We start from the raw sequence: 22,632 nt of genomic DNA, 5'->3' as shown, positions 1-22,632 counted from the left end.
ATATTTGCCAGGCTGGTCTCCATCTCCTGACCTCAGGTGATCCGCCCACCTTGGCCTCCCAAAGTGCTGGGATTATAGGCGTGAGCCGCTGTGCCTGGCCTCCCTTTTTCTTTTTATTCTGTTGACTTGTTAGAAAAACTGGGTCATTTATCCTGTAGAGGGTCTTGCAGTTGAGTTGGCTGCATGCACCCTCATGGTAGTGTTTCATATGTCCTTCTTTCCCCATTTTCTCTGTGACCTAGTCATTGATCTCAGGGCAGTGTGGTGCTATAGCAGCTGCTCTGACAATTGAAATGTTTTCTGATCTGCTCTGCCCTTGAGGCAGTCACTTGTCACACGTGGCCACTGAGCACTCGAATTGTGGCTAGTGTGATTGAAGAGTGAAATTTTTTATCTTATATGAATTAGTTTAACTTCAGTCACATATGGATAGTGTTTGCCCTATTGGACAGCACAGTCCTAGAAGCTCAATTATATTTAGATTCATCTTTTAAGCAAGTGCTTCAGTATTTAAATATGATTCAGTGGGATTTGAGGAGGCAGATATGTTATGCTCTTATTAGCAGTTGCTGGCGTTTTTTTCCCCTGGTTTAATCTGGTTCCTTAGCCTCAGATCATGTTGAAAGATTATTTTTTATCTTTTTAAAATAGGCTTTTTGACATATTTTTTCCCTGTATTCGCTGATCCCATTCATCATCTCATTCTCCACTCACTACTGTTAATGATCATTACTAAAGCAAATTTAAAACTACTGATACTCCTACAACTTTAAAATTTTTGACTGTTTTCTTTCTTCTTTTTCTTTTTTTTTTTTTTGAGACAGAGTTTCGCTCTTGTTGCCTAGGCTGGAGTGCAATGGCGCAGTCTTGGCTCACTGCAACCTCCGCCTCCCGGGTTCCAGCGATTCTCCTGCCTCAGCCTCCCGAGTAGCTGGGATTACAGGCATGTGCCACCACACCCGGCTAATTTTGTATTTTTAGTAGAGACGGGGTTTTTCCATGTTGGTCAGGCTGGTCTCGAACTCCCAACCTCAGGTGATCCGCCTGCCTCGGCCTCCCAAAGTGCTGGGATTACAGGCATGAGCCACCATGCCCAGCCTGTTTGTTTTCTAGCCCTTTGCTGCATCTCTATTTTTATGTAGTCACTGTTAATGTTGATACTGTTTTATTTGATGTTTGACCTCACAGTGTATTATATTTTCCCCTCGTTTCTGAATAGTCTTTGCTTTGGGAAGTATATTTTATATTCTCTTTTTACCCCTACAGCATCTTACCCAGAGCTGCGTGTAACTAAATGCTTCCTGGTTTGAATTTGTGAAAAATTTGCCCTGGCTTACGCAGGTCATAGCTGAAACCCATCCTGCTGGCAGATGCATCTGAGCAGAGCTTTCCGTGAGCCAGGAGCAGGTTGGGTGTCTGCTGCAAGGCTCAGCACTGTTATGATGCCAGCATTGTCTCTTTACATCTTATTATTTTATTGAGACAAGAGTCTCGCTCTGTCACCCAGGCTAGAGTGCAGTGGCACGATCTTAGCTCACTGCAACCTCTGCCTCCCGGGTTCAAGTGATTCTCGTACTTCAGCTGCCCAAGTAGCTGGGATTACAGGCATGCGCCACCATGCCCAGCTAATTTTTGTATTTTTAGTAGAGATGGGGTTTCACCATGTTGACCAGGCTGTTCTCGAACACCTGACCTCAAGTGATCCATCCGCCTCAGCCTCCCAAAGTGCTGGGATTACAGGCATGAGCCACCGCACCAGCCATCTTTACATCTTCAAAAAGAGGAAATCAACCTTGGAGCCAGGCCAGACCAGAGGATCCATCAGGTGTGGATAGTGTAATCAGCCTGGCACTCAGGCAGTTTGGGCTTTTTCCTGAATTTTTTTCCTATAGAGGTTTTAGAGGTACTCTGGTATGACCCAGGCTACTGGGTGCCTCATGCCAAAGTAGTAATAACAGAAGTGACAGTAAATATGTAGGCCACCGTAGCTGTGGGCCAGGCACCATGCTGGGCTCTTCACCTGTATGGTTCCATTTAATTCCTTCAACAACTCTGGGAGGAAGGGGGTACATTCTCACGTAAAGCACAGAAACAAAGTAGCTTGTCCAAAGTCATATGGGTGGTTTGGACCCTGCTCAGGCTGTGACCTTTCATTACCCTGCTATGTTCCCTTCTACAAATAAGACGAGCTAAATCTGTGAAACGGTGGATGCATGCTGTGCAAGAAGCTTAGGAGAAAATTCTCCAGGCTTTAGTGACATAGAGGCTTGAAAGACTGCTTGAGAAAGAGCGTGAAGTCTGGCTAAGTGTGCTCTCTATGTGTGAAAGTTTGTTTTGAATGTCACATGTGAGTGCAGGGAATGCTGGAGGGATTTCACCAGTTTTAGTACATTTGGATCCTTGGGGAGCTTTGTCCGTAGCAAGATGATTTGAGTGTGGTTTTTAAAAGATGGCACCAGACCTCTAAATGGTAATTAGTGTTAGCAATTTTGGTTACTATTTCTTCAGAAAGGGTAGTGGGGTTGGTGAAAATGTAGATTTTGTGGTGGTGATTTATCAAGTAGTGTCATAAACTGTTAACTTTGCCTTCTTTTGTGTGACCAGTAACCCTGTGACATTGAGACTGAAATATGGAGCCACCAGGGAGGTTGGGTATCGTGGGTCTTATTTTGAAAGTTCTTCAGTTGCTTTTAGAGCAAAGATGGAATGGTTCTTTTCACTTGGTTTATTTTGTCTCTCTCTTTAGGATTTGGTCAACACTGGACTCAGCGCTTTCCTTTTCTTTATTGCTTCAATCGTACTGGCTGCTTTAAACCATAGAGCCGGAGCAGAAATTGCTGCCGTGGTAAGCAAACTCAAATGGTTAAAGCAAGCTGATCTGGGGACCTCCTGTGACCTGCTCGCCTGTCCCTGGCATGTGTCCTGCTCCCCCTCCTGTGGCTTTTCTTTGCTAAAGATGATGTTACTGGGCCAGTGGGGGTCCCAGTCCCTTCAGTGCTGTGGTTCTCAAAGTATGAGCCCCAGAACAGCAGCCTTGGCATCTGTTAGACATCCTTAGGCTCCGCTCCAGAGCTACTGAGTCAGAAATGTATTTGAAGTAACCCTCTGGATGATACAGATGCGCTCTCAAGTTCAAGAACCCCTGCTTTGGTTCGTTTCCAACACAGTCCTTGATGTCTAAGAGCCTTATCTGCCTGGGGAAGGGAGGGTTCTTGAATGCAGTCATGACACCATTTAGCAGTCACGTGACATTTCAAGGTGGAAATGCCACGGCAGGTGGGGACCAGATAATGTAGGACTTCCCCTCTCCATGCCCTGCATTTCTGTATTGTTCTCAGTTTATGAGGAACAGTTATCCTTTTTGTAATGGGGGGATTAAAAGGTTTATAAATGATTAAACGAACTGCTCTCCCAGGTGCCACTCAGGCGATTTGTAAGTCTTAATAATTAAAACTCTGTGCTTCTTACTCTGGAGCTGCTTACTTGGAGCTGCCCCATGAGAGGCAGGTGTGGGATGGGGGCTGTGATGTGGAACATTGGCCCTGTGGCTTGATTTGGGACCCACATGCGAAACCCTGATTTTCTGTCTATGTTACATTTTGTCTGCACTGTATTTTCTCATCTGGGACCAGAGGCCCTGAAGGTGCAGTAAAAGAGGTACTTTTGTGATTTATTTTCTTATACGTCCAAAATACTTCAAAGGAAACCTTAGGCTGTCTTTAGGTCAGGCAAGATTTTCTGTGTGTCACATGACTAGAGACTCAGCTGTGGTGTGACAGCCACACATCCAGCAGGGCTGGGCACAGGCTTCCCTTTGACTCTGAGCCACCCCGTCATATGTATTTGAAACAAGACTTTAGATCAAATGGGGCTGCTGAGAGGGGGAAGAGATCAAGGAATGAAGGCACAGGGTTGTAATGATCAGTTGGCAGAGCAGGAAGGGGCTGCATGTGGCTTGGGTCACCACGGAAGCCTTGAGGGGCCAGGCCACGTGCCCGAGGACTAACTGTGCTGGTGTGTTTTTAGATATTTGGCTTCTTGGCGACTGCGGCATATGCAGTGAACACATTCCTGGCAGTGCAGAAATGGAGAGTCAGCGTCCGCCAGCAGAGCACCAATGACTACATCCGAGCCCGCACGGAGTCCAGGGATGTGGACAGTCGCCCTGAGATCCAGCGCCTGGACACGTGAGGACCTGCCTGGATCCTCCTCCCTCCCGTCCTCGTGCCTGTCTCTCAGTCAAGTTTTCTTTCCCTTGTCCTGTCAGATTTCCATGTGATTCAGTTGAATTTTGTCCTCTTTGGTAAAAGTTCATTTTGGGAAAGGGTTTCCCGAGTGGCCCAGTGGGCGGGTCCGCGGTGGAGTTGGGAGGCCCACGTTCCTCAGCGTTTGGGGCTGTGGAGCAGCCGGCGTCACTGCCCAGGTCCACTTGAGGTCTTACCTGCCCTGAAGCACAGGCTTCCTTTGACTCTGAGCCACCTTGTCGTGTGTATTTGTAACAAGACTTTGGATTAAATGGGGCTGCTAAGAGGGGGGAAATATGAAGGAATGAAGGGACAGCATTGGAACGGTCAGTCGGCAGTGGTTCTCAGGCAGCCTTAGGCACCACCTGCTCCAAGTCAGTGTTGAGTCTGCGTGCTGGGATCCAGCCCACTCCTCGTCTTCCATGCCAGGGCCCCCAGGCAGCCAGCACCAGCCCAAAGGCCACAGGGCTGGGGAAAGCTGATGTCCTGTTAGGATGGCTCCCAGGGACCTCTGACTCAAGGAAGGGTGACCTTTTGTTTCCTACTCTGCTGAGAAATCACTTGATTCTTCCTCAAATGAATCACCTTCCTGAACCCCAGGTTCTTCTCCAGGAATATGGGGGCCATCTTGTTATGGGGACTATCTTGTTTTCCAGTTTCCTGCCTACCCTAAATACTTTGAGGCTGAATTGCAGATTTTCAGTCATTTTACCTTCTCAGGTAAAAGCCATGAAAGAAACAAGCCTACTCCACCAGCCAAAGCACTTGCCCATTTGCTGGCTTCATGAACCACAGGTGGGAGGTATGTGTTTGTGTTAAAAAACAGCATGCACACGCGTGCGCGCACACATGCACACACACACCCCTCTATTTTAGGGATGTGTGCTAATTTTCTAAATGCCTGCAAGGAGTTCTAAAATGATTCTGAGCAGATTCGTCTAGGATTTGAAAATACTTGAATTTGCACCAGAACACACCCTTCCACCCATGTTTCAGAAGGCACTAATTGTCGCTTTGGGCGCCTCAGTGTCATAACTGTAGACATCATTCTTGGGAGTTGTTGGGGGGAAAAATCCTAGCTACTTAAGGTTTCTGATTGATTCTTGATAAAGTGAAGATTATTGTGTGTGGTGAATGAGTTCAGTGAGTCCCCATGATGCAGTAGTTTTTTTAAAAAATTAGAGATTAATTATATCTTTTATGGAAAAAAGTTGTTTTAGTTTGTCAGGTTTTCCCTCTTTGAACTGTTTTTAATGTTTACAAACCTCACTTTAGCGCTAACATTTTGTGTTTAGCCCTCACGAAAAAGCACTTACTGTGGCAGGAAGATTTTGCAGTAACATGGAGAAATCCCCAAGATCAAGTGCTGACAAATGTTGACAGCTTTAGCAGCGTACTGTGTAATAAATAACTCCGAGGGGGCGGCGGGGGGTCTGTGCAAGAAAGCGTCCCCTTATGCACATGTGGCGTCTCATTCCCCAGAAAAGGACAGCATCTGAGCTCACAGTGTTGATCAGGCAACACTGCTGGGCTGGGGGTCGGAGTTGGGGTTAGCTTCCTGCACCAACACCTTCAGTACGATCTGAGTTGGGAGCAGTGTCCCAGGCTATGTGGCTGAGCACCACGTCTGCCTCAGGGGCTGACCCTGCTAGCCTGTTAACAACTCGTCTCCCCTCTGCTCCCACAGAGAGGGCAGCCAGGCCAGCTCACAGCTGGGTGTGCTGCCTGGCAGGTCTGTTGAGTGTGTTTGCAAAGTCAAAATTGGGCTTATCTCTCTTTGAGAGTTCCTTTTAAAATAGGGCCATAAAGGCTCAGCCTTGCATTAAATGGGGCCCACTTGGAAGGACCATCCTGAGCTTTATCAGAAATCTCCTGCTGGGAATCATGTTACTTGGCCCCCAAAAAAGGCCATCTTTGAAGTGAGATTGAAAACAAGAACACCATTCAGATGGGCTTGTTGCCCAAGTTTTCCCAGGTCACTTCAGTAAAACCACTTGATCATCTGGTGAAAGAGGGGGGCAGGTGGTTGGCCTCCTGAGGATATGTTGTCAGCTGCAAGAAATAGTTCTGAAGTCACTGAAACTAAATGCAGATGAATGACCAAAAAGGATGACACGCCAGAGAGTGACTTAGGAGTTAATTTGCATCTTTGTGATAGACTCTTCAGAATTATTTATGTCCCTGTAACTATTTAATATCCTTTGTGCCGTGAGGCTCCTCGGTGGTTTTGTAAATGTTCTCCTTGTATTTAATTAACTCCCACTAGAACCGGAAGTGGTGCCATGGACGCTTCCTAGTTGATGTAATGTGTGGTTGCACATGTCATCATGTATAGACCACATGGTGATGAAAGTTCTGGAGGGAATAGGGTTATCCAAGGTGAATATGAAGACGCCTATATTTTTCTTATATTGCCTCTGTATGCAAACAGAAGACAATCGATATCTGGGGGCCTTAAAATGACCTCTTGGCAAATTGAAGGAAGCGTTTTTGCGTTTAATAGTTTCAGTAGGGACCAATATCAGTTTGGTTTGGGGCATTTGAAGGCTGAGCGACCTTAGTTTTTCTCAGTGTTCTGGTGGGACGATATTGGTTTTCACATTTAAAGCAAAACTTGAAGAAACTGCAGTTGCTGTGTGCATTTGGGTTTTTTCCTGGACACTGTACAGCTGAAACCCTCAAGCATTTGGTGGAACCTCTGGTGGTTTTAGATGGATGCAAACACTGACGTCCTCAGAGAAAGTTTATTTTGGCACTGATTGGGTGGATTTGGTATTTTTTCCCTCTGATTCTCTTTGATATCCTTCTTTCACACTGCTGAAGGCATGGGAGGGAAATATGTTTTCCCTGCCTTAAAGAGGGATTACAGTCAGGAAAGGCTGGAGATACTTGTTGGCCCCACATAAAGCTGGGAAGAACAGACGCAGTTACAGATTAAAATCTCGTCAGAGAAGTTTGATTTGAAGTAAACAGCCATCCGAGGGAGGTGACTTTTGTCTACAGAAAAAGCAAGAATGTGGCAGCCTGCACAGCCCCAATACACATCTTCCTTGGCAATGTGAGCTGAAGCCAGCATGGGCAAGGCCGGCCCAGCTCTGAGGGCTTGGCCCTGGGAAGCCGGCGGCACCCCCAGCCCTTCGGGCCCTGTTACTGTCCCCTGGCAGGAAGGCTCACACCTGTGGGCAGCCAGGGAATGTGTCTGACCTCCACCCTATGTCAGGTGCTTCTGGGACAGCTTCGTGACTCAGTTGAAAACATTCTGACTCTCTTCAAGTTTGCAGTTACATCTGTGGTTCTTGGAAGCTGTCCTAGTGAGTCAGCCTTGGGTTAAGCCTGAGGAGACCAAGCTCCAAAACCTTTGTGCACTCATGTACGTGAATTCTTGCTTGCAGTGAATGAGACCTGAACAACCCTAGTGGGTGCCATGTCCTGCGTGTGGCCCAGGCGTACCTTTTCTTGTAGATTCACATGAGAAACCCGTCACCTATCCATGTGCTCTGAGAGGTGGACTGAGGTCTAATCCCTTTCTGTGCCAGATTTTCTGTGGGTTGGTCTTAGCACCTAGGAGATGAATAGAGCATGGAGACACCTGAACAATTTAGTGATTCTGCAAGGCAGTGATGATTTAAGGGTTCCTATTGTCTCATCTGTGTTCAAAACAAAACAATCATGAAGTCTTTGTGCCACTGCCTGACTGTCATCTTCTCCAGATCTTGTTTACAGAGAAATAATGACATTAAACAGGTATCAGAAAGGGGAAAAAGTTTCTAGGCCAAGAGCTGCTGGTGGATTCTCTTGAGCAGAATAACAAGTTGCTTCCTGCTCCAGGGACTGCCATTAGCTTGTGAAGTCTCTAGGTGCCTTGTTATTTCCTAGTGAAGTTGCAGAATCCAGGGTTTTTTCCAGGTTTGTCTTATTTTATCAGCACCCACGTCCAGGCCCAACAGCTTGGTAGGCTGGTGAGGTCCACACACGGCCAGGTCTGGGAGATAAGGGAGGAAGCAGTGGCCTGGAACACCCCACCTGTCTGCTATCAGCACTAGACAGCTCAGGCTGTCTTGGAAACGTGTACTTTGTTAACTGCCTTCCTGTCCTCTTGTCTTTGAAAGCTGTCTTGCGTTCCACAGTCAGCTTGAGGGCAAGAGTGGGATGCTGGGGACAGGTCTTTCCCGTCCTGTGGGTGAGCTCCTGGCATCTGGCTCAGGAACATGTGGGTCCAGCAGGTGACTCTGAAGCTGGCTTGGCTGCCATCTCAGACAGGACGCAGGCCTGACACCCTCAGCTTTTAGCTTTGTAAACTTCCCTGGCGCTTTGTAGAATCTTGGGTTTCTTCTCTTCTCAGCAGATATCATTCAAGTCACAAGAACTGTCTGGTTGAGAAAGTAATTTAAAATATTTGACCTTTTATGTTTCTTTTATTTAGAAACTGTGAGAGAAAATACCGTCAATATCTGTTAGGTCTAGAAAAATTTTCTTCCGAAAGTGAATGTTCTGTTTAATTCTTCTTCATGCACGCGAGTGGCATTTTGTACACTCTTTAGCTTGAAGCGGAGTGGGTCCTATTGTATTTTCCCTTCTTTTGTCTGGAATATATTCTTTTTCCATTTGGATACAGTTTTTCAACCTTTGGGATTTTTTTTTCCTTTCTAGTTTTTCCTACTCCACAAACGTAACAGTAAGGAAAAAATCACCCACAAACCCGCTGAGTTTGAATCACTGGCAACTTGCCTAGAAAAGTTCAGATGATGGGTCCTTGAACTGTGTATCTATTTCATAGGGTAAGTTTGTTGTTTATGTTTTTTTATGCTGAGGCTTTAATTCAGGTGACTTGCTATCTAGACACCTGGGGTGGCGTGTTTTCTTTGGGATGCGTAATACACAAAGGCCAGGGAGCCTTTGGCTTGGACCCCCAGGGAGCTATTGGAACTTTTAAAGTTTGAGTTTAGGAGTAAGAACATATCTCAGACCACCTTAGTCAGCTTTGCTGATGGGATTTAGGGCCAGGTCAGAGTTTCTTTTCATAACTGCCTGAAAAGAGAGATGGTGTGAAACAAGATTCTGATAATGGTTTGTGTGAGATTTGATCATAGTCTAAAACTATCACGTCTGAGTTGCCTTAGGATGACAGTGCTGACACCCAGTAGGAAGTATCCCATTTTTATCAGGAAAGTCAGTCACGCGTAGGGATGGTGAGGAGACGAGGGGAGAGGAGGGAGACCTGCTGGTGCCCTTGCACCAGGGTGAGGCCTGACTCACGCTGCTTCCCCCAACAGGCCCTGCTTTGCTTGCCTGCTTTTTCCAGAATCGATTTTGCAAGCTTCAAGATTCTGTTCCCCTCTTCGCAGAAGTGAGGAAGGCAAATACTCAGGGTTTGAAGGGAGACCTGGCCGGCCTGAGGGCTGGCAGATGTGAGGGCAGGACACCTGGGATGGACTCGTAGGCTGGCCCAGGCCCAAAGGAGGCTGCCTGTTCCCAACTCTTTCACTCTGTAACCCATTTTAAAATGAGTTTTTGAATCTTGCCTCAAATTGACCTACTTGGATAAAATCAGTGCTTTTCCTAACTTGATTTTGTTTGACGTGGTTCCCTCTAAGAGAATGGTAGGAATTGAAACTATTTGTATATGTTGAAATTTGTAGGGGTTCAGGAACCCATGGCAGAAACACTAAACTATTTATTTACAAGTATGACTATTTTTTTTTTCAAAGTGGGCAATTCTTTGTATATTTTAAGGCAAATAATCACTTCACCTCTGGTGCCTTCCATGCGTCGCATAAGCACTCTTGTCAATCATGGAATTGGAAAAAAAGATGTACATTTAGTTAAACGAGATAACACTATTTTTGTAGCATGATTTTAGATTGTGTCCTTTTAATATTGTTTTCAACAATGGTAGTTTTGAGGTTTTGGCCATTTTCTCTTTACACTTCGTATGTATTTTAAAGAAGAAAAAAAACAAAAAAAATTCCCTGGCTATTCCTCTTTCCTCTCTGCTGCTGCTTCTCCTGCATCTTGTTCCTGCTTATTTAAATAGTCTGAGAGTAAGAGTATATTTCTGTGAAATAATTATAAGTCAGTATAATTGCATTTGGCATTTTTTAACCACTTGCTCAGTTTGGAGCCACTGCTCACCTCAAACAGTACAAAGAAAGTGGTTCCATATTTTACAAACAGAAGAGTAGCATCAGAGCCCTGACCTCCTGTCTTTGGGTGTAAAATGGTGAGAGGCCAGTGTCTGGCTCCTTCCCCTGTGGTTTGGGCTGGTGAACTGAGCCCAAGCTTATTCTCTGGCCTGGGCCCCTTCCAGAATCAGTGCGGGCGTCCTGCAGAGGCATGGCCTTCCTGCCGCTGCAGAGTGGGAAGCTTCCCGGGGGACCTCAGCCAGCTCCGGGGCTCTCATCTTCCACTCGGATCTCAGATTGGTTCGTTGTGGATGCTCTGGCTAGGCTCGGCGGCCTTTTCCAGGCTTCAGGCCTGAACAAAACAGGCTGTTTGCTGTGAGGAGCTAGATGACACCAAGACACAGACACGTACTCTTCACCGGCTCCTTTTGCTTCTCCTTCCTGCAGGACGTGAGTTATGTCTGGTCCCAAAACCCTTGAGTAAACTAGCTGAGCCATTGCAAATGAAGGTACAGATGGATTGAAACATAAAATTGTAGCTTTTGGTGTCCTTCTGAAGGGTCAGAATATGTAATTATTTGATAACCAAGGAAGTCAAGTCAGATGGCTAAGTAGTAACTTTCCAATATGATTTCTCCGTGGTACTTCACCTGGTGGCACTTTTGGGGGGCAATGTTAACAACTATCACATTTTACTCATCAAGTCTCTTTCATTTCGGCAGTTTAAAGACACAACTGTGGGCTTTCTGAGGCGATGCCCGTTGGGCAAACTTAGGTTTATGTGTTTGGTTTTTCAGCTGACGTGGAAGCCCTGGGTGGGCGTCCCCTGGCTGGCCTGGCTTTCGGGTTCAAGTCTGTATGTATGGAGTGGGTTGGGGCCCCAAAGCTTTGCTGCTATTGATTTGTCCCCGACAGCAGGCAAAGCCTCACATTGCCCTCAATTTTCCCCCTTTCATTTGAAGGACCAATTTTTCATGGTACTTGTCTTGATCTTTTTCATAGTGTTCAAATCTGTATTTTTGTATGTAGAGGGAAATAATTTTCTCAACACTAATCGTTAATAACTATTGTATTAAATTGTCATGAAGGAACTCGTTTAATAAATGGACGTGTAAGGATGTCGTTGTCTCTCCTCACTCTGAGTGGCCTCCTCTGCCCCTTAGACGTTACGGATCCAGTTCCTGAAATAGGGCTGCTGTGTGGAGGTTGAACAGAGCCACGATCCTCAGGGTGGAACAAGGCCTCTGTGACACCAGCTTTGCCGCTTTGCCAGGGCTTACAAGGTGGAATGTAAATTCCACCAGGGGCCTCTCCACTCCTGCACACCCAGCTTTCTTACCCATTTTCAGCACATGTGGTGTGTGACAGTTTGGGTGGAATGTCTTGTCTTTTCCCATCAGCCTGGATAAGAAATGCGGACCCGGGTCCTCCAGGGCTGTAGTTCTCTGGGCTGTTATGCAATCAGCTTCCAAACCAGGAGAGCCCCAGGGTTCCGGCTGCCTGAGGCTGCCGTGAGACACTATCCTGATGTGTAAGTGAGAGGGCCCTGGGCCAGTTACCCGACCTCTGTCTCAGTTTCTTTGTTTGTAAAACAGGGTAGTGTGAGAACTAGAGCAGGGGTCCCCAACCCCTGGGCAGTGGACTGGTACCCTGGGACCTGTTAGGAGCCAGGCCGCACAGCAGGAGGTGGGTGGCAAGCAACGGCATTACCGCCTGAGCTCTGCCTCCTGTCAGATTGGCAGTGGGATTAGGTTCTCATAGGAACGCGAATCCTATTGTAAACTGTGCATGCTACGGATCTAGGTTGTGTGCTCCTTATGAGAATCTAATGCCTGATGATCTGAGATAGAACAGTCTCATCCTGAAACCATCCCCTCCCACCCTCACCCCAACCCACCCGCCAACCCCCAGTCCATGGAAAAACTGTCTTCCACGAAACTGGTCCCTGGTGCCAAAAAGGTTAGGGAAATAAAGGATTAAATGGTAGTCAGATTTCACGTGTATTTTTGCTAAAACTGAAAGCTGTCAGGATCCACATTGGCGTTACCAGTTTTTACTGAAGCCTGACACAATACCCAACAGTATTGCTCTGGTTTTTTCAAACACACACTCCAAGCAAGTGGTCAGTCTGGCTTAATTCATTATGGCTTTTTTTCAGGGTAAGAGATTCACATGCAAGAGAATAAGGCTACAAATGCTCCAAACATGGGTCCAGAACTCTGGCTCTTTTGTGAGGCCTAGAGTCACAGAAAATGCCATCTGTTAAGAAGCTGTTTTTGCATAAAAAAATATAAAAAGTTACAAAATTCCATCAAAGACAGATACACAGTATAAATCGTTAGGTGAACACAGAAGGCTGGTCTCATCTCCTGCAGTGGCCCATAGACCTGCCCTGAGGTCTGGAAGTTCACTGTCCTGAGGGTCCAGGAACTCCTGCCTGCTGGCTGGGCTCTAGGAAGAAGGAGGGTTTGGCTGGGCCCGCCCAGCTCCCCATGACACTGTCACTGTGATGCCACTGTTGTACCCTCTGTCTTCTGGACCAGTCAGTCTATGAGCTCTTCTTTGAAACAGTCTTAGACCCAGAATGGTCATCTCACCCCCAGAAGACATGGTTTCCAAGGGTGGGAGGTGTTAGTTATGGGTGCCGAGCCCCACTTCCTGGGCGACAAGGCAAAGGTCAATTTCTCCCTGCTTCAAGAATGAAGAGGGAACTGGTGCCCCTTGAACCAAAGATTCTTGGAAGGGTCATTGTCACCAAAGTGGCTGGTGTGGGCAGGAGCACCAAGTGCAGACAAACCCACCGGGGCCTGGCGGGGCAGCCCTGTCATGGTTTCTGTCTTTGTTCCTGTTAGTGAAACAGAAGACCCCCGACCCCCGCCACCTAGCAGCATGGAACACCTGCTGCCCAGATACAGACAAGGCTCTGCTTTGTCTCCTTGTGCTGGTTTTTGGCAGAGAGGTTAAAGGGCTGAAGGCCTGTGGGACAGAAATGGGGAGAAGGAGTGGGATACCCAAGATGCCCTCATACGCAGCGTGGTCAACAGTGCTGAGCTGAGGGGCAAGCCTGGTAGGCTGGGCTCAGGCAGAACCTGAGGCTGTAGGGGGCCTGCTGTGTCCGCAGCCCCCTCTGCAACTCAGAAGTCCAGGCCTCCGCTCCAACGCCAGCGACCCCTGTGAGGCGCAGGGGTGGAGGCCTGTGTGGCTCAGGTTGCCAAGGCACCCGCCAGGCCTTCAGTCAGAGTCCGAGTCGGAATTCTCTTCTGAAAGGAAAGCAGAGAGGATGCTTGGCAGGAGGCTCAGGGCAGCGGTGCCTGGGAACGGTCTCTGGGGAAGCACAGCTGGGTTGCTGGCAGGAGCCTGGGTGCAGGCCTCCTGCAGCCGACTCTACCGTTCCCAGTGATCGCTGGCATCAGGGCAGGCCGCGGGCCTGAGGCCCTCCACAGGCAGCAGCCACTTTCTCTCTCTCTCTCTTTTTTTTTTGTTGTTGTTTTTTGTTTTTGAGACAGAGTCTTGCTCATCACCCAGGCTGGAGTGCAATGGCGGGATCTCGACTCACTGCAACTTCCTCCCTCCCGAGTAGCTGGGATTATAAGCGTGTGCCACCACACTTGGCTAATTTTTGTACTTTTAGTAGAGATGGGCTTTCACCAGGCTGGTCTTGAACTCCTGACCTCAGGTGATCTACCCACCTCAGCCTCCCAAAGTGCTGGGGTAACAGGCGTGAGCCACCGTGCCCGGCCGCAGAAGCCACTTGCACCTCCAGGGTGTGGGTGCGGGTGCAGGTGAGGGTGTTTCCACCCCAAGACTGAAGCCCAGGTGCCCCTTCCTCAGGCCCAGCCCCTCCGGAGTCTCCCTGGGCTTTTCTCAGCTGGGTGGGTCAGGGCTGTACCTCTGCATTCCAGCTCTACCCCCACCCCCAGGTTCAGCAGGACAAGGTGAGGACAGCTATTTTCTTGTCCCCCAAACTAAAATATACTGGAAAATCAGCAAGCCTCTTTTTAGCCATTTTATATCTTCAATCCCCCTCCCCCAATCCTTGTTTAATATTGTAATCAGAAACAATTTTATAATGGTAAGGGCCTGCCTATGAGGTGTACCTCGAGGGTTCCTGAAATCCCAGTTCTGTCTCGGAGCTCTGTAGAGCCTTCTAGAACCTCCACCCCAGAAGAAAAAGCACCAGAGTCACTAACCCCCTACCCCACCCCAGTGCTGGTTGCTACTTCCTGATGCTCATCCCCTCCCTGGCCAGCCTCTGTCTCTCAGAACCCCAGTCAGTCCCCATGAGCTGTCGCTGGCTCATGGCTGGGCTCAGGGCTGGGGTGTGGGCAGCCTAGTCCCTAAACCCCAGCTCTGTCCCTCACTCCTGTTCCTGGGCTGCACTCGTCAGATTTTGTGGGTTTTGCTATATTCAATTTTTTCCCCCCGAGGTGGAGTCTCGCTCTGTCGCCCAGGCTGGAGTGCGATGTCTTGATCTCAGGTCACTGCAACCTCCGCCTCCCATAGGTGATTCTCCTGCCTCAGCCTCCCGAGTAGCTGGGATTACAGGCGGGCGCCACCATGCCTGGCTGATTTTTGTATTTTTAGTAGAGATGGGGTTTCACCGTGTTGGCCAGGCTGGTCTCAAACTCCTGACCTCAAGTGATCCACCCGTCTCGGCCTCCCAAAGTGTTGAGATTACAGGCGTGAGCCACTGTGCCTGGCTGCTATATTCAATTCTAACATATAAGTCAAGAATAATTTTACAGCAAAATAATTGTTACATATGTGAAACTCTCCAAATAGTAAAACAAAAAAACAAAAAAAAAAACCACCCAAGTTTCCACTGACGTTTACTAATTGTTCCCTGGGCTAGTTGTCTGGGATCACTTGCTGCGGGCAACTGGGAGCAGGTTGCAGAGCCTGAGGAAACCGCCTGGGAGCTCTAACCTAATATTTGCCAAGGGACGGGATGGGATGAGTGGCATTCATTTTCAGCAGAAGGACGGTTTCTGGGATTCACAAATCCCCATGGCCCCAGCACCTGGCTGTTAGGAAACCAGTGGCTCTTAAGCCTAACCTACTGGTCCTGCCTAGGGAAGATCCCAACCACAGGGTGGGGCCTGCAGGCCCTTCCAGAGCTGCCCTTGTCTACCTGTCCAGCCACAGGCACTGCCAGCACAGGGGCACATCCGCCTGGTCCAGAGAAGCATCTCCCCAGGCAGAAGTGCCTGCTGTCTCTGCTCTCAGCCTTCTTCCCTACACCGGCCTGGTCTCTTCTGCCTGCACACTCCTCTACTGCCATCCGTCAGGACCCAGCTCTAGTGTCCCCTCCAGAGCCTCGGGCCAGCTGACACCCAGCGTGGGCCTGCTTTCAGCTACTGTATCCCTCCCTCTATCGGCTCCTGTTTTACTGTCGTCATTGCTGCCCCATCTGGCCCCTCCCCTGGTACGGGACACATCATCTGTCCCTTGCCACGGTTTCTGGGTCTGACTCCTTTCTGGGCTCTGAGCTTCCCAGGACAGGCCTGGATGGGTAAGACAGCAGAGGGGCTGGGTTTGGGGGGTGGCCACTCTGGATCCCAGGTGGACAGGTGCCCGAGAGTGACTGGCTGCCCGGGGGGGTCGTCCAGGGAGACTTGCCGGCCTGGCCCGAGGCTCAGCCATGCCCACTGCTTGCCCCTCCTAGAAAGGCTGGGGTGAGGGTGCACGAGGCGAATGGGACTGGCTTTGGATCAGTGCTGCATGAGGGTAGGTGAGAATGGGCTGTGAAAACACTTCCTGCCATGGGGAGAGAGGAAATGATCCCACCCCAGCCTCAAACTAGCTGGCATCCCCGAGGGAGGGCAGGCCCCTGTTGCAGCACTGCTGGGGTGATCAGGGCAGCCGCTCACCTTCTGTCTTGTGGGCTGTGGTCTCATCTGCAGAGTCCCCTTGTTTGAGGAATTTGGCCACGTCGTTAAAGATCAGGTAGAAATCAATTGCAAACACGATGGTAGCAAAGAAGCCAAACACCTGTGGACAGGGTGGATGGGACGCATCACAGGGCTGACTCCCTGCTCCGGGAGGCTGCTGCCCCAGCCTCACGGCCCATTTCAGATCTGCTTGGACAAACAGCCCGAGTGACAGGCACAGACCCCTCTGAGTAACGGAAGTGGGAAAATGAGCTGTGAACTTGGTTTGACAAATAGCCTTTCAAAACCCCGGGTAGAGTCAGTCTTTAACGAGAGGACTTTGGAATCATCATCGGGACCCACATGAGACCCCAGGGGGGCCCCAGCAGGGAAAGGCTCTGCCCCAGGTCCCACCCTAAATGAGGGGCTAGAGGGGCATCTGCAGTTTCCAGAGGGGTGGGGCGGCTGCTCACCCCAGCGGCTTTGGAAGCCCCATCCGAGTACTTGGCGACGGCCGTGATGGAGATAGCAAAGTAGATGAGGGCCGCGGTGACACAGCGCAGGAAGTCCTGGGGAGAGAGGGGCATGCTGCCCTGAGCCCCTGGAGCTGAGCACAGCATGGGGAGGAGGCCTGGCAGCCTGGTCGTGTTCCCAGCCCCAGGCCTAGCACCCGAGGGCTCCTACCCCGTCCTGGCCCCACCCACATGCCTAGGCCCTTGTCCCACCCCCCAGGTGCCTCTGCTGCCTTGCCAGCAGCTGACACTGCCCTATCCCGGGTCCAGCGGGGCTGCTGTCCTAAGCTCTGGGCAAAAAACTGTGTGGATCAGGCTGTAGCCTGCCCTGCGATGCAGTGGAAGCAGAAGTTGGAAACACCCCCACCTGCTCCCTTCCCGCTCTCCATTGGGGAGATCTGGCTCTGGGCCTCGGCTTTGTCACACTCTTGTGGCCGATCCATTCATGGACCACAGTTTCTGCTTATCCGTCCCTAAGATGGGGACACAGAGGGTGCAGCCCTCCTGAGGCAGCAGATGCTGGATATGAAGTCAAGAGACAAGGGTTCAAGTTGAGCCTTTGCTGCCCTTTCTCTAGGACACATTTCATTCAGCGAGGTCCACTGGGGTCTGGGCCCTCACAGGTGATAAAACGAGGTCAGGGTTGCTGATGGCTGAAGTCTGGGTAAGCCCTGCAAGTCCTCAGTTAACCTGTCCTGCCCACGTAGAAATGGCTTGAATTCCTGTGGCGGCAGCTCATTCCTGTAGGCCCGGTGGGGAGCACCGGCGCCACCTGGTGGCCAGAGACCCCTCTCCGGGTTCCCTGCCTCACAGACCTGCTCTAGAGGCACCACAGCCCACTTGAGGTCACAGGGCTGCTGAGTAGTGGAGCTGGGATGATCTGAAGCTGGGTCTCTCCATCCAGTTCTAACCAACTGCAAACTCCAGCACACTACAGAAAGGATAAGGGCCCAAGTGCACGACTCCGGACTCCTCATCTGGCCACTTTGTGCAGGGCACCCCTCCCTCCTGGGGCCCCTGTCCTCACCATCATGGGCCAGCACAAGCCCTGCCACTTGTCATTCAGCTGCATGGCATCAGCAAAGAGGAAGTACAAGGCCAGCAGGAACTCCAGCAGAGGCGCTGTGAGGAAGGCAGATGCTGAGGACGCCACATAGCAGATAAAAGTGATGAATGAGAGACCCTGCGGGGAAGGAGTTTGAGGTGAAGTCAGAGCCTTTTCATGCTCCTTGTCCAGTGCTCCTCTGAGCCAGGCCCTGTGGTCAGGATAGAGGAGGTTCCAGCAGGGGAAGCCAACTGCTCACAGTCCCGCAGCTGGGAAGTGGCAGAGCCAGATTAGAATCCCAGGCCAAGCACAGTGGCTCACACCTGTAATCCCAGCACTTTGAGAGGTCCAGGCAGGTGGATTGCTTGAGCCCAGAAATTTGACCCCAGCTTGGGCAACATGGCAAAACCTCATCTCGGCAAAATACACAAAAATTAGCCGGGCATGGTGGTGTGTGCCTGAAATCCCAGCTACTTGGGAGGCTGAGGTGGGAGGATCACCTGAGCCCGGGGAGGTCGAGGCTGCAGTGAGCTGTGATCAGGCCACTGCACTCCATCCTGGGTGAGAGAAAGAGAGACCCTGTCCGCACCCGCCCCTACAAAAAAAAAAAAAAAACCCCAGCATGGCCCAGGCTCACACCTATGCTGCCTCCCAGTCCTGGGCATGGCCCTGAGTCCTCACCTTACCCCACCCCAGCTCCCTGCCAGGACCTAGTCAGAAAGCCCCAGCCTTCCAAGCACATGCACTCCACTCAGTGCCCTGCGGAGGGAAATCAAAGCGAGGCAGGAACCAGTTTCCAAAAAGTAACACCCAACACCAAAGACGTGTGCTCGTCACTGAATGTAGATTTCACCTTGAAAAGAAAAAACAAACCTTGAACCTTAATGATATGCGTCCTGAAGTGTTCAGAGTTGAAATGTCCTGATGTCTGCAATTTATTTTGTGTTAAAAGATAAAATGGCTTGATGGACAGATAGATAAAGCAAAAAAATCTTTCGGAGTTTTAATGTATTTGCAAATTTTCATAATGATAAGAAAGGAACATCTAACAGAGGGTGCGTTGGCACTGACACCTCAGGCTCTGCTGCCTTATTCATACAGGGCCAGCTGTGAAAGGTGGGGCCAGCTGTACTTGAACTACAAGAATCAAAATGTTCACTGTGGTCTTGCCCACAACTCTGTAGGTGGGAAGAGCTGATGCAGGAGGATGTCGAGCCCTGGGCAGTCCTGCAGCCCAGGTGCGCTGCAGAGCAGGCCAAGGTGACCTGTTGGCCAGCCTGGGGCTCCACAGTGCCTGGTACCCTGAGGCTCACGGGCATCTCCTCTGACCCTCACATCCACCCATGAGCACAGCCCCACTTTACAGATGAGAAGACTCTGTCACATGGCTAATCAGAGGCTACTAGAATTTGAACCCAGGGCTGGCTGACCCCCCAGATAGAGTTATCTTACCTCCGCCCCAGAGATGGAGTCTTGCTCCGTCTCCCAGGCTGGAGTGCAGTGGCACGATCTCAGTTCACTGCAACCTCCACCTCCCGGGTTCAAGTGATTCTCCTGCCTCAGCCTTCCCGAGTAGCTGGGATTACAGGCGCCCGCCACCAAACCCAGCTAATTTTTTTATTTTTAGTAGAGACAGGGTTTCACCATGCTGGCCAGGCTGGTCTCGAATTCCTGACCTCAGGCGATCCACCCACCTCGGCCTCCTAAAGTGTTGGAATTACAGGCATGAGCCACCACGCCGGGCCCAGGTAGAGTTCTTAAGCAACTTGGCACTGTGGGTGTTGGGGAGGCCATCTGTCCCTGGTTTCTGTCACTGTGGCTGCGTTTGAACATGTCTATGGCTGAGTAGTTTCTAGTGGGTGCAGGAGTCCCCATGGGGACACCCAGATGCCCCACAGGAAGCACTGTGGCTGCTTCAGACAAATGAACTGCAGGGATCCCAGGGGGTCCCCAGAGCACCCCCATTTGCTCTGCACATGGCCTTGGGTGCAGCTGAGCCCCCTTTGGAAAGATAGACTAAGGCATAGAGACGGGCTGGGAGGCTGCTGGGGCCTCCCAGGAAGGCCTTCCATGGGACTGACCCAGCTCTGGCCCTCCCCTTCCTGTCTCCTATGCCTGCACCCCAAAGCCTAATTCTGGGGATTCCCCTCTCAATTCCTGTTTTTTCACCCCGCGATTTCTGGGGCCACTTCCTCTCTCTGTTTCTGTCCATCTCAGCCTCTGCACTTGCTTGGCCTGGGGGTGGGAGTGAGGGGACTAGGGAGGCAGGAGTGCCCTCAGCGGCTCCTGTGAACCCTGAGTGCTGACCGTTGACCCTTCCTTATCCTCCCTGACCTGGATTCCTGACATCTGCTGGGCCCAGGGTGGCCTCTATGCTCCTGCTGGACATATGCCTCCCCCTTATGAGGTGGTCCTGGGTGGGGATGGGGGGGTTCAAGCCACTCTGGGGACGGTGGATTCGAGGCTTCTCCCCTCAAGTGGCTCCCAGTGGTCTCCAGGGTGGGGCTGGGAGTGTGGGCTCGGAGTGTGGCATTGGTGTCTCACTTGGGCGTTGGGCAGGTGGCTTCTGGGCTGACCGTGGGAGAGGCTGCAGGACCACCTTAGGCCCTCTGCCCTGAGCGACCAGGGAGAGGTCCCGGAGCAGAATCCCCCTTCCTCCTGCCCCCACCCTCCGGGCCGCTCTCACTGGGCCCCTCAGTTGAGCCACCTGTCAAATCAGGCGCCTGAGCGCTCTCATCTGTAAAGTGGGGACAAGGGCAGGAAGCGCCAAGTCCCTGGGATCTAAGCAACAAGTGGCCGCCGCCGTGCGCCGCTCTCTCCTCCCGCCTCCCCCGGTCTCCGGCCCGGCCTCTCCCTCCCCATCCCCGGCGGCCCAGCGCCACCCCTACCCCACAGCGGACAGTGCGGGCGCCTCCGGTGTCCAGAGGACAAAGAAGCCCCACCGGCCGGGGTGGGGGCGAGGGCGGAGTAGGAAGGAGCCCGGCCGCGGAGGGGAGGAGGGCGATGAAGTCACCGCGGGGCCGCCTCACCCAGTCCCGGGGGTGGGGGATCCCTCCCGCTCCGCACGGCCCCCCGCCCGCTCGGCCCTGCAGGTCGAGGCCCCGGCCTGCACTACCCGCGCGCAGGAAAGCGGACCCCGCTGCGGCCCGGGAGTCCCGGAGGTCCGAGTTGCCCGAGTCCCCGGGGCCCAGAGAGGGCGGGGGCGCCTGGCTCACACAGCAGGACCCACATCCCCGGGCCCCACCCACTTCCCACGGCCCCCAGCTCTGGACTCGCGGGGACAGCGCCGCGGATGGCCTGGGCTCGGGCCCCGCCCCGCCGTCCAAAGTTTGGGGACCTCGACCCAACTTCGCCAGGCGCCCGAGAGAAGTCGGCCGAGGCGGCGCGGAGAGGGGGTATCGGAGCACGGCGGCCGCCCCCGGACCCCACCCGCGCCCCGACGTCCTCCTCCGAAAGGAGCCGCGCAGTCCCAGCGGGGCGGCCGAGGGTCCCGCCGCACTCACCGACTCGGCCAGCAGGAGGCGGCCTTTGAGAGAGCAGAGGAAAGCCCGCGCCGGCAGCAGGGCGCGGAGCCCGGGGACCGCGGGGCCGGGACGGGAGCCGCCGGCAGGCTCGGGGTCCGGGTCGGGGTCGGGGTCGGGGTCTGGGGGCCACATGGCGGCGGCGGCGGTACGGCCGGGGCTCGGCCTGGCTCCCCTCTTCTCGCGCCCGGAGGGAAGCGGAAACCCGGGCTGTGCGGAAGGAGGGCAGGCGACACTGGCTCGCGCAGGGGCGCATCCCCCGCCGCCACGCCCCGCCCCGCCCCCACCCGCTCCTCCAGCCCGCCCCTCCCCCTCGGACCCCGGCTGCGGGGGATGCTGGGCCCGACCCGCCCCCTCCCCGGCCTGGGGCCTCCGCAGACTCCACCTTCTTCTTCACCCTGGTTCGGGCCGCTGGAGACCTCCCGATCACCGCCCCGGCACCCCTTCGGAGCTCCCACCCGTCTGCCCCTATCCAGAAGGGCTGTCTATACTCGCTGTCTCCGGTCTAACTTCCTGCCCGTGCGCGTGTCTGGGATCCGGGAACCCAGGCGTCTAAACAGCAAAGACCCCGGCCGTGATGTCGGCTCCGCAACCCATGCCCTCTCTTTTTCTTGGGGGCCGGAGTTTTCTTGCGACTTTCTTGGCCACCCCTCCTGTCCCCGGCCAGCCCCACCCTCCTCCAGGGCCTCTTTGTTGGCTGTTCCAGGCCTCGGTCCTGCACCCGCCTCCCCCAACCCATTCTCAGAGGACTCTCAGACCTGCAAGCACAGCTCCAGGCACACACACAGACACACACACACGCGCGCGCGCGCAAACACACACAGGCACGCACATCTGCAGGACTTCCTGACCTGCAGTCCCCCCACCCCAACACATCTCTCTCTCTCTCACACACACACACACTCCACACGCACATGCGTGCACATCTAGAGAGCGTCTGGAGTTCAGCGTGATCAAGACCCAGCTTCCTGTGCCTCTGCGAAGGGCACTGCCCCCTCCTTTCCTTCCACCTGACTAGCGGAGACCTGCGGGTTGTCCTTGTCCCTCTTCACCGGCAGTCTGTAACCAAGGTCCTCCCACTTTCACCTCCTATAACTTTCTCTGATCTCTGTCTACTTCTCACCACCACTAGATCCGAAACCATTCCTGCCTGCTCCCCGCTGAACTGCTGTGATGGTGTCTTTAAGAGGTTTTCTCTCTGGGCAGCCGGGGGAGAGCTTATGGCACAGTACTGCGCACCCTTGACATAACTAACTCCATCTTAGAAAAAGACTTCATTTTATATTTCATAGGGTGCTTTGCCAACAAGGGCAAGATG

The 22,632-nt window shown here is 52.1% G+C and overlaps 2 protein-coding genes across 5 annotated transcripts in view; one reads left to right on the top strand and one right to left on the bottom strand.

The window, feature by feature from the left end:
• The window catches only part of CMTM4 (CKLF like MARVEL transmembrane domain containing 4), a 113,146-nt gene that overhangs the window by 70,316 nt on the left and 20,198 nt on the right, over nucleotides 1-22,632 (top strand). The window contains exons 3-4 of one of the 2 annotated variants that reach the window (XR_001710394.3): nucleotides 2,747-2,845; nucleotides 4,027-4,187. Coding sequence is in view for 1 of the 2 variants with exons in the window: in XM_009430939.5 (XP_009429214.1) it covers nucleotides 2,747-2,845; nucleotides 4,027-4,191 (264 nt within the window). In the remaining variant the exon portion in view is untranslated. Of the gene's footprint in view, nucleotides 1-2,746; nucleotides 2,846-4,026; nucleotides 11,485-22,632 lie in introns of those variants that run through there. The other variant, XM_009430939.5, reaches the window with a different exon arrangement.
• CMTM3 (CKLF like MARVEL transmembrane domain containing 3) lies at nucleotides 12,490-22,253 on the bottom strand. Of its 3 annotated transcripts, none has more exons than XM_016929976.3 (6): nucleotides 21,700-22,253; nucleotides 21,297-21,524; nucleotides 17,776-17,931; nucleotides 16,710-16,805; nucleotides 16,237-16,357; nucleotides 12,490-13,626 (listed from the first exon to the last, which is right to left on the bottom strand). In XM_016929976.3, the coding sequence occupies exons 2-6, from the start codon at nucleotides 21,447-21,449 to the stop codon at nucleotides 13,598-13,600; spliced, it is 555 nt and encodes a 184-aa protein (XP_016785465.2). In that variant the 5' UTR covers nucleotides 21,450-21,524; nucleotides 21,700-22,253; the 3' UTR covers nucleotides 12,490-13,597. The 3 variants fall into 3 exon arrangements, with proteins under 3 accessions (XP_016785465.2, XP_016785466.2, XP_063653305.1); XM_016929977.3 differs by having other exon boundaries at nucleotides 21,806-22,253; XM_063797235.1 differs by lacking the exon at nucleotides 21,700-22,253 and having other exon boundaries at nucleotides 21,297-21,583.

The sequence above is a fragment of the Pan troglodytes genome, chromosome 18 (genome assembly GCF_028858775.2).
Source record: "Pan troglodytes isolate AG18354 chromosome 18, NHGRI_mPanTro3-v2.0_pri, whole genome shotgun sequence".
Classification (NCBI taxonomy): Eukaryota; Metazoa; Chordata; class Mammalia; order Primates; family Hominidae; genus Pan; species Pan troglodytes.
The sequence above is the reverse complement of the archived record's forward strand: the minus strand, read 5'-3'. Positions and strand labels throughout refer to the sequence as shown.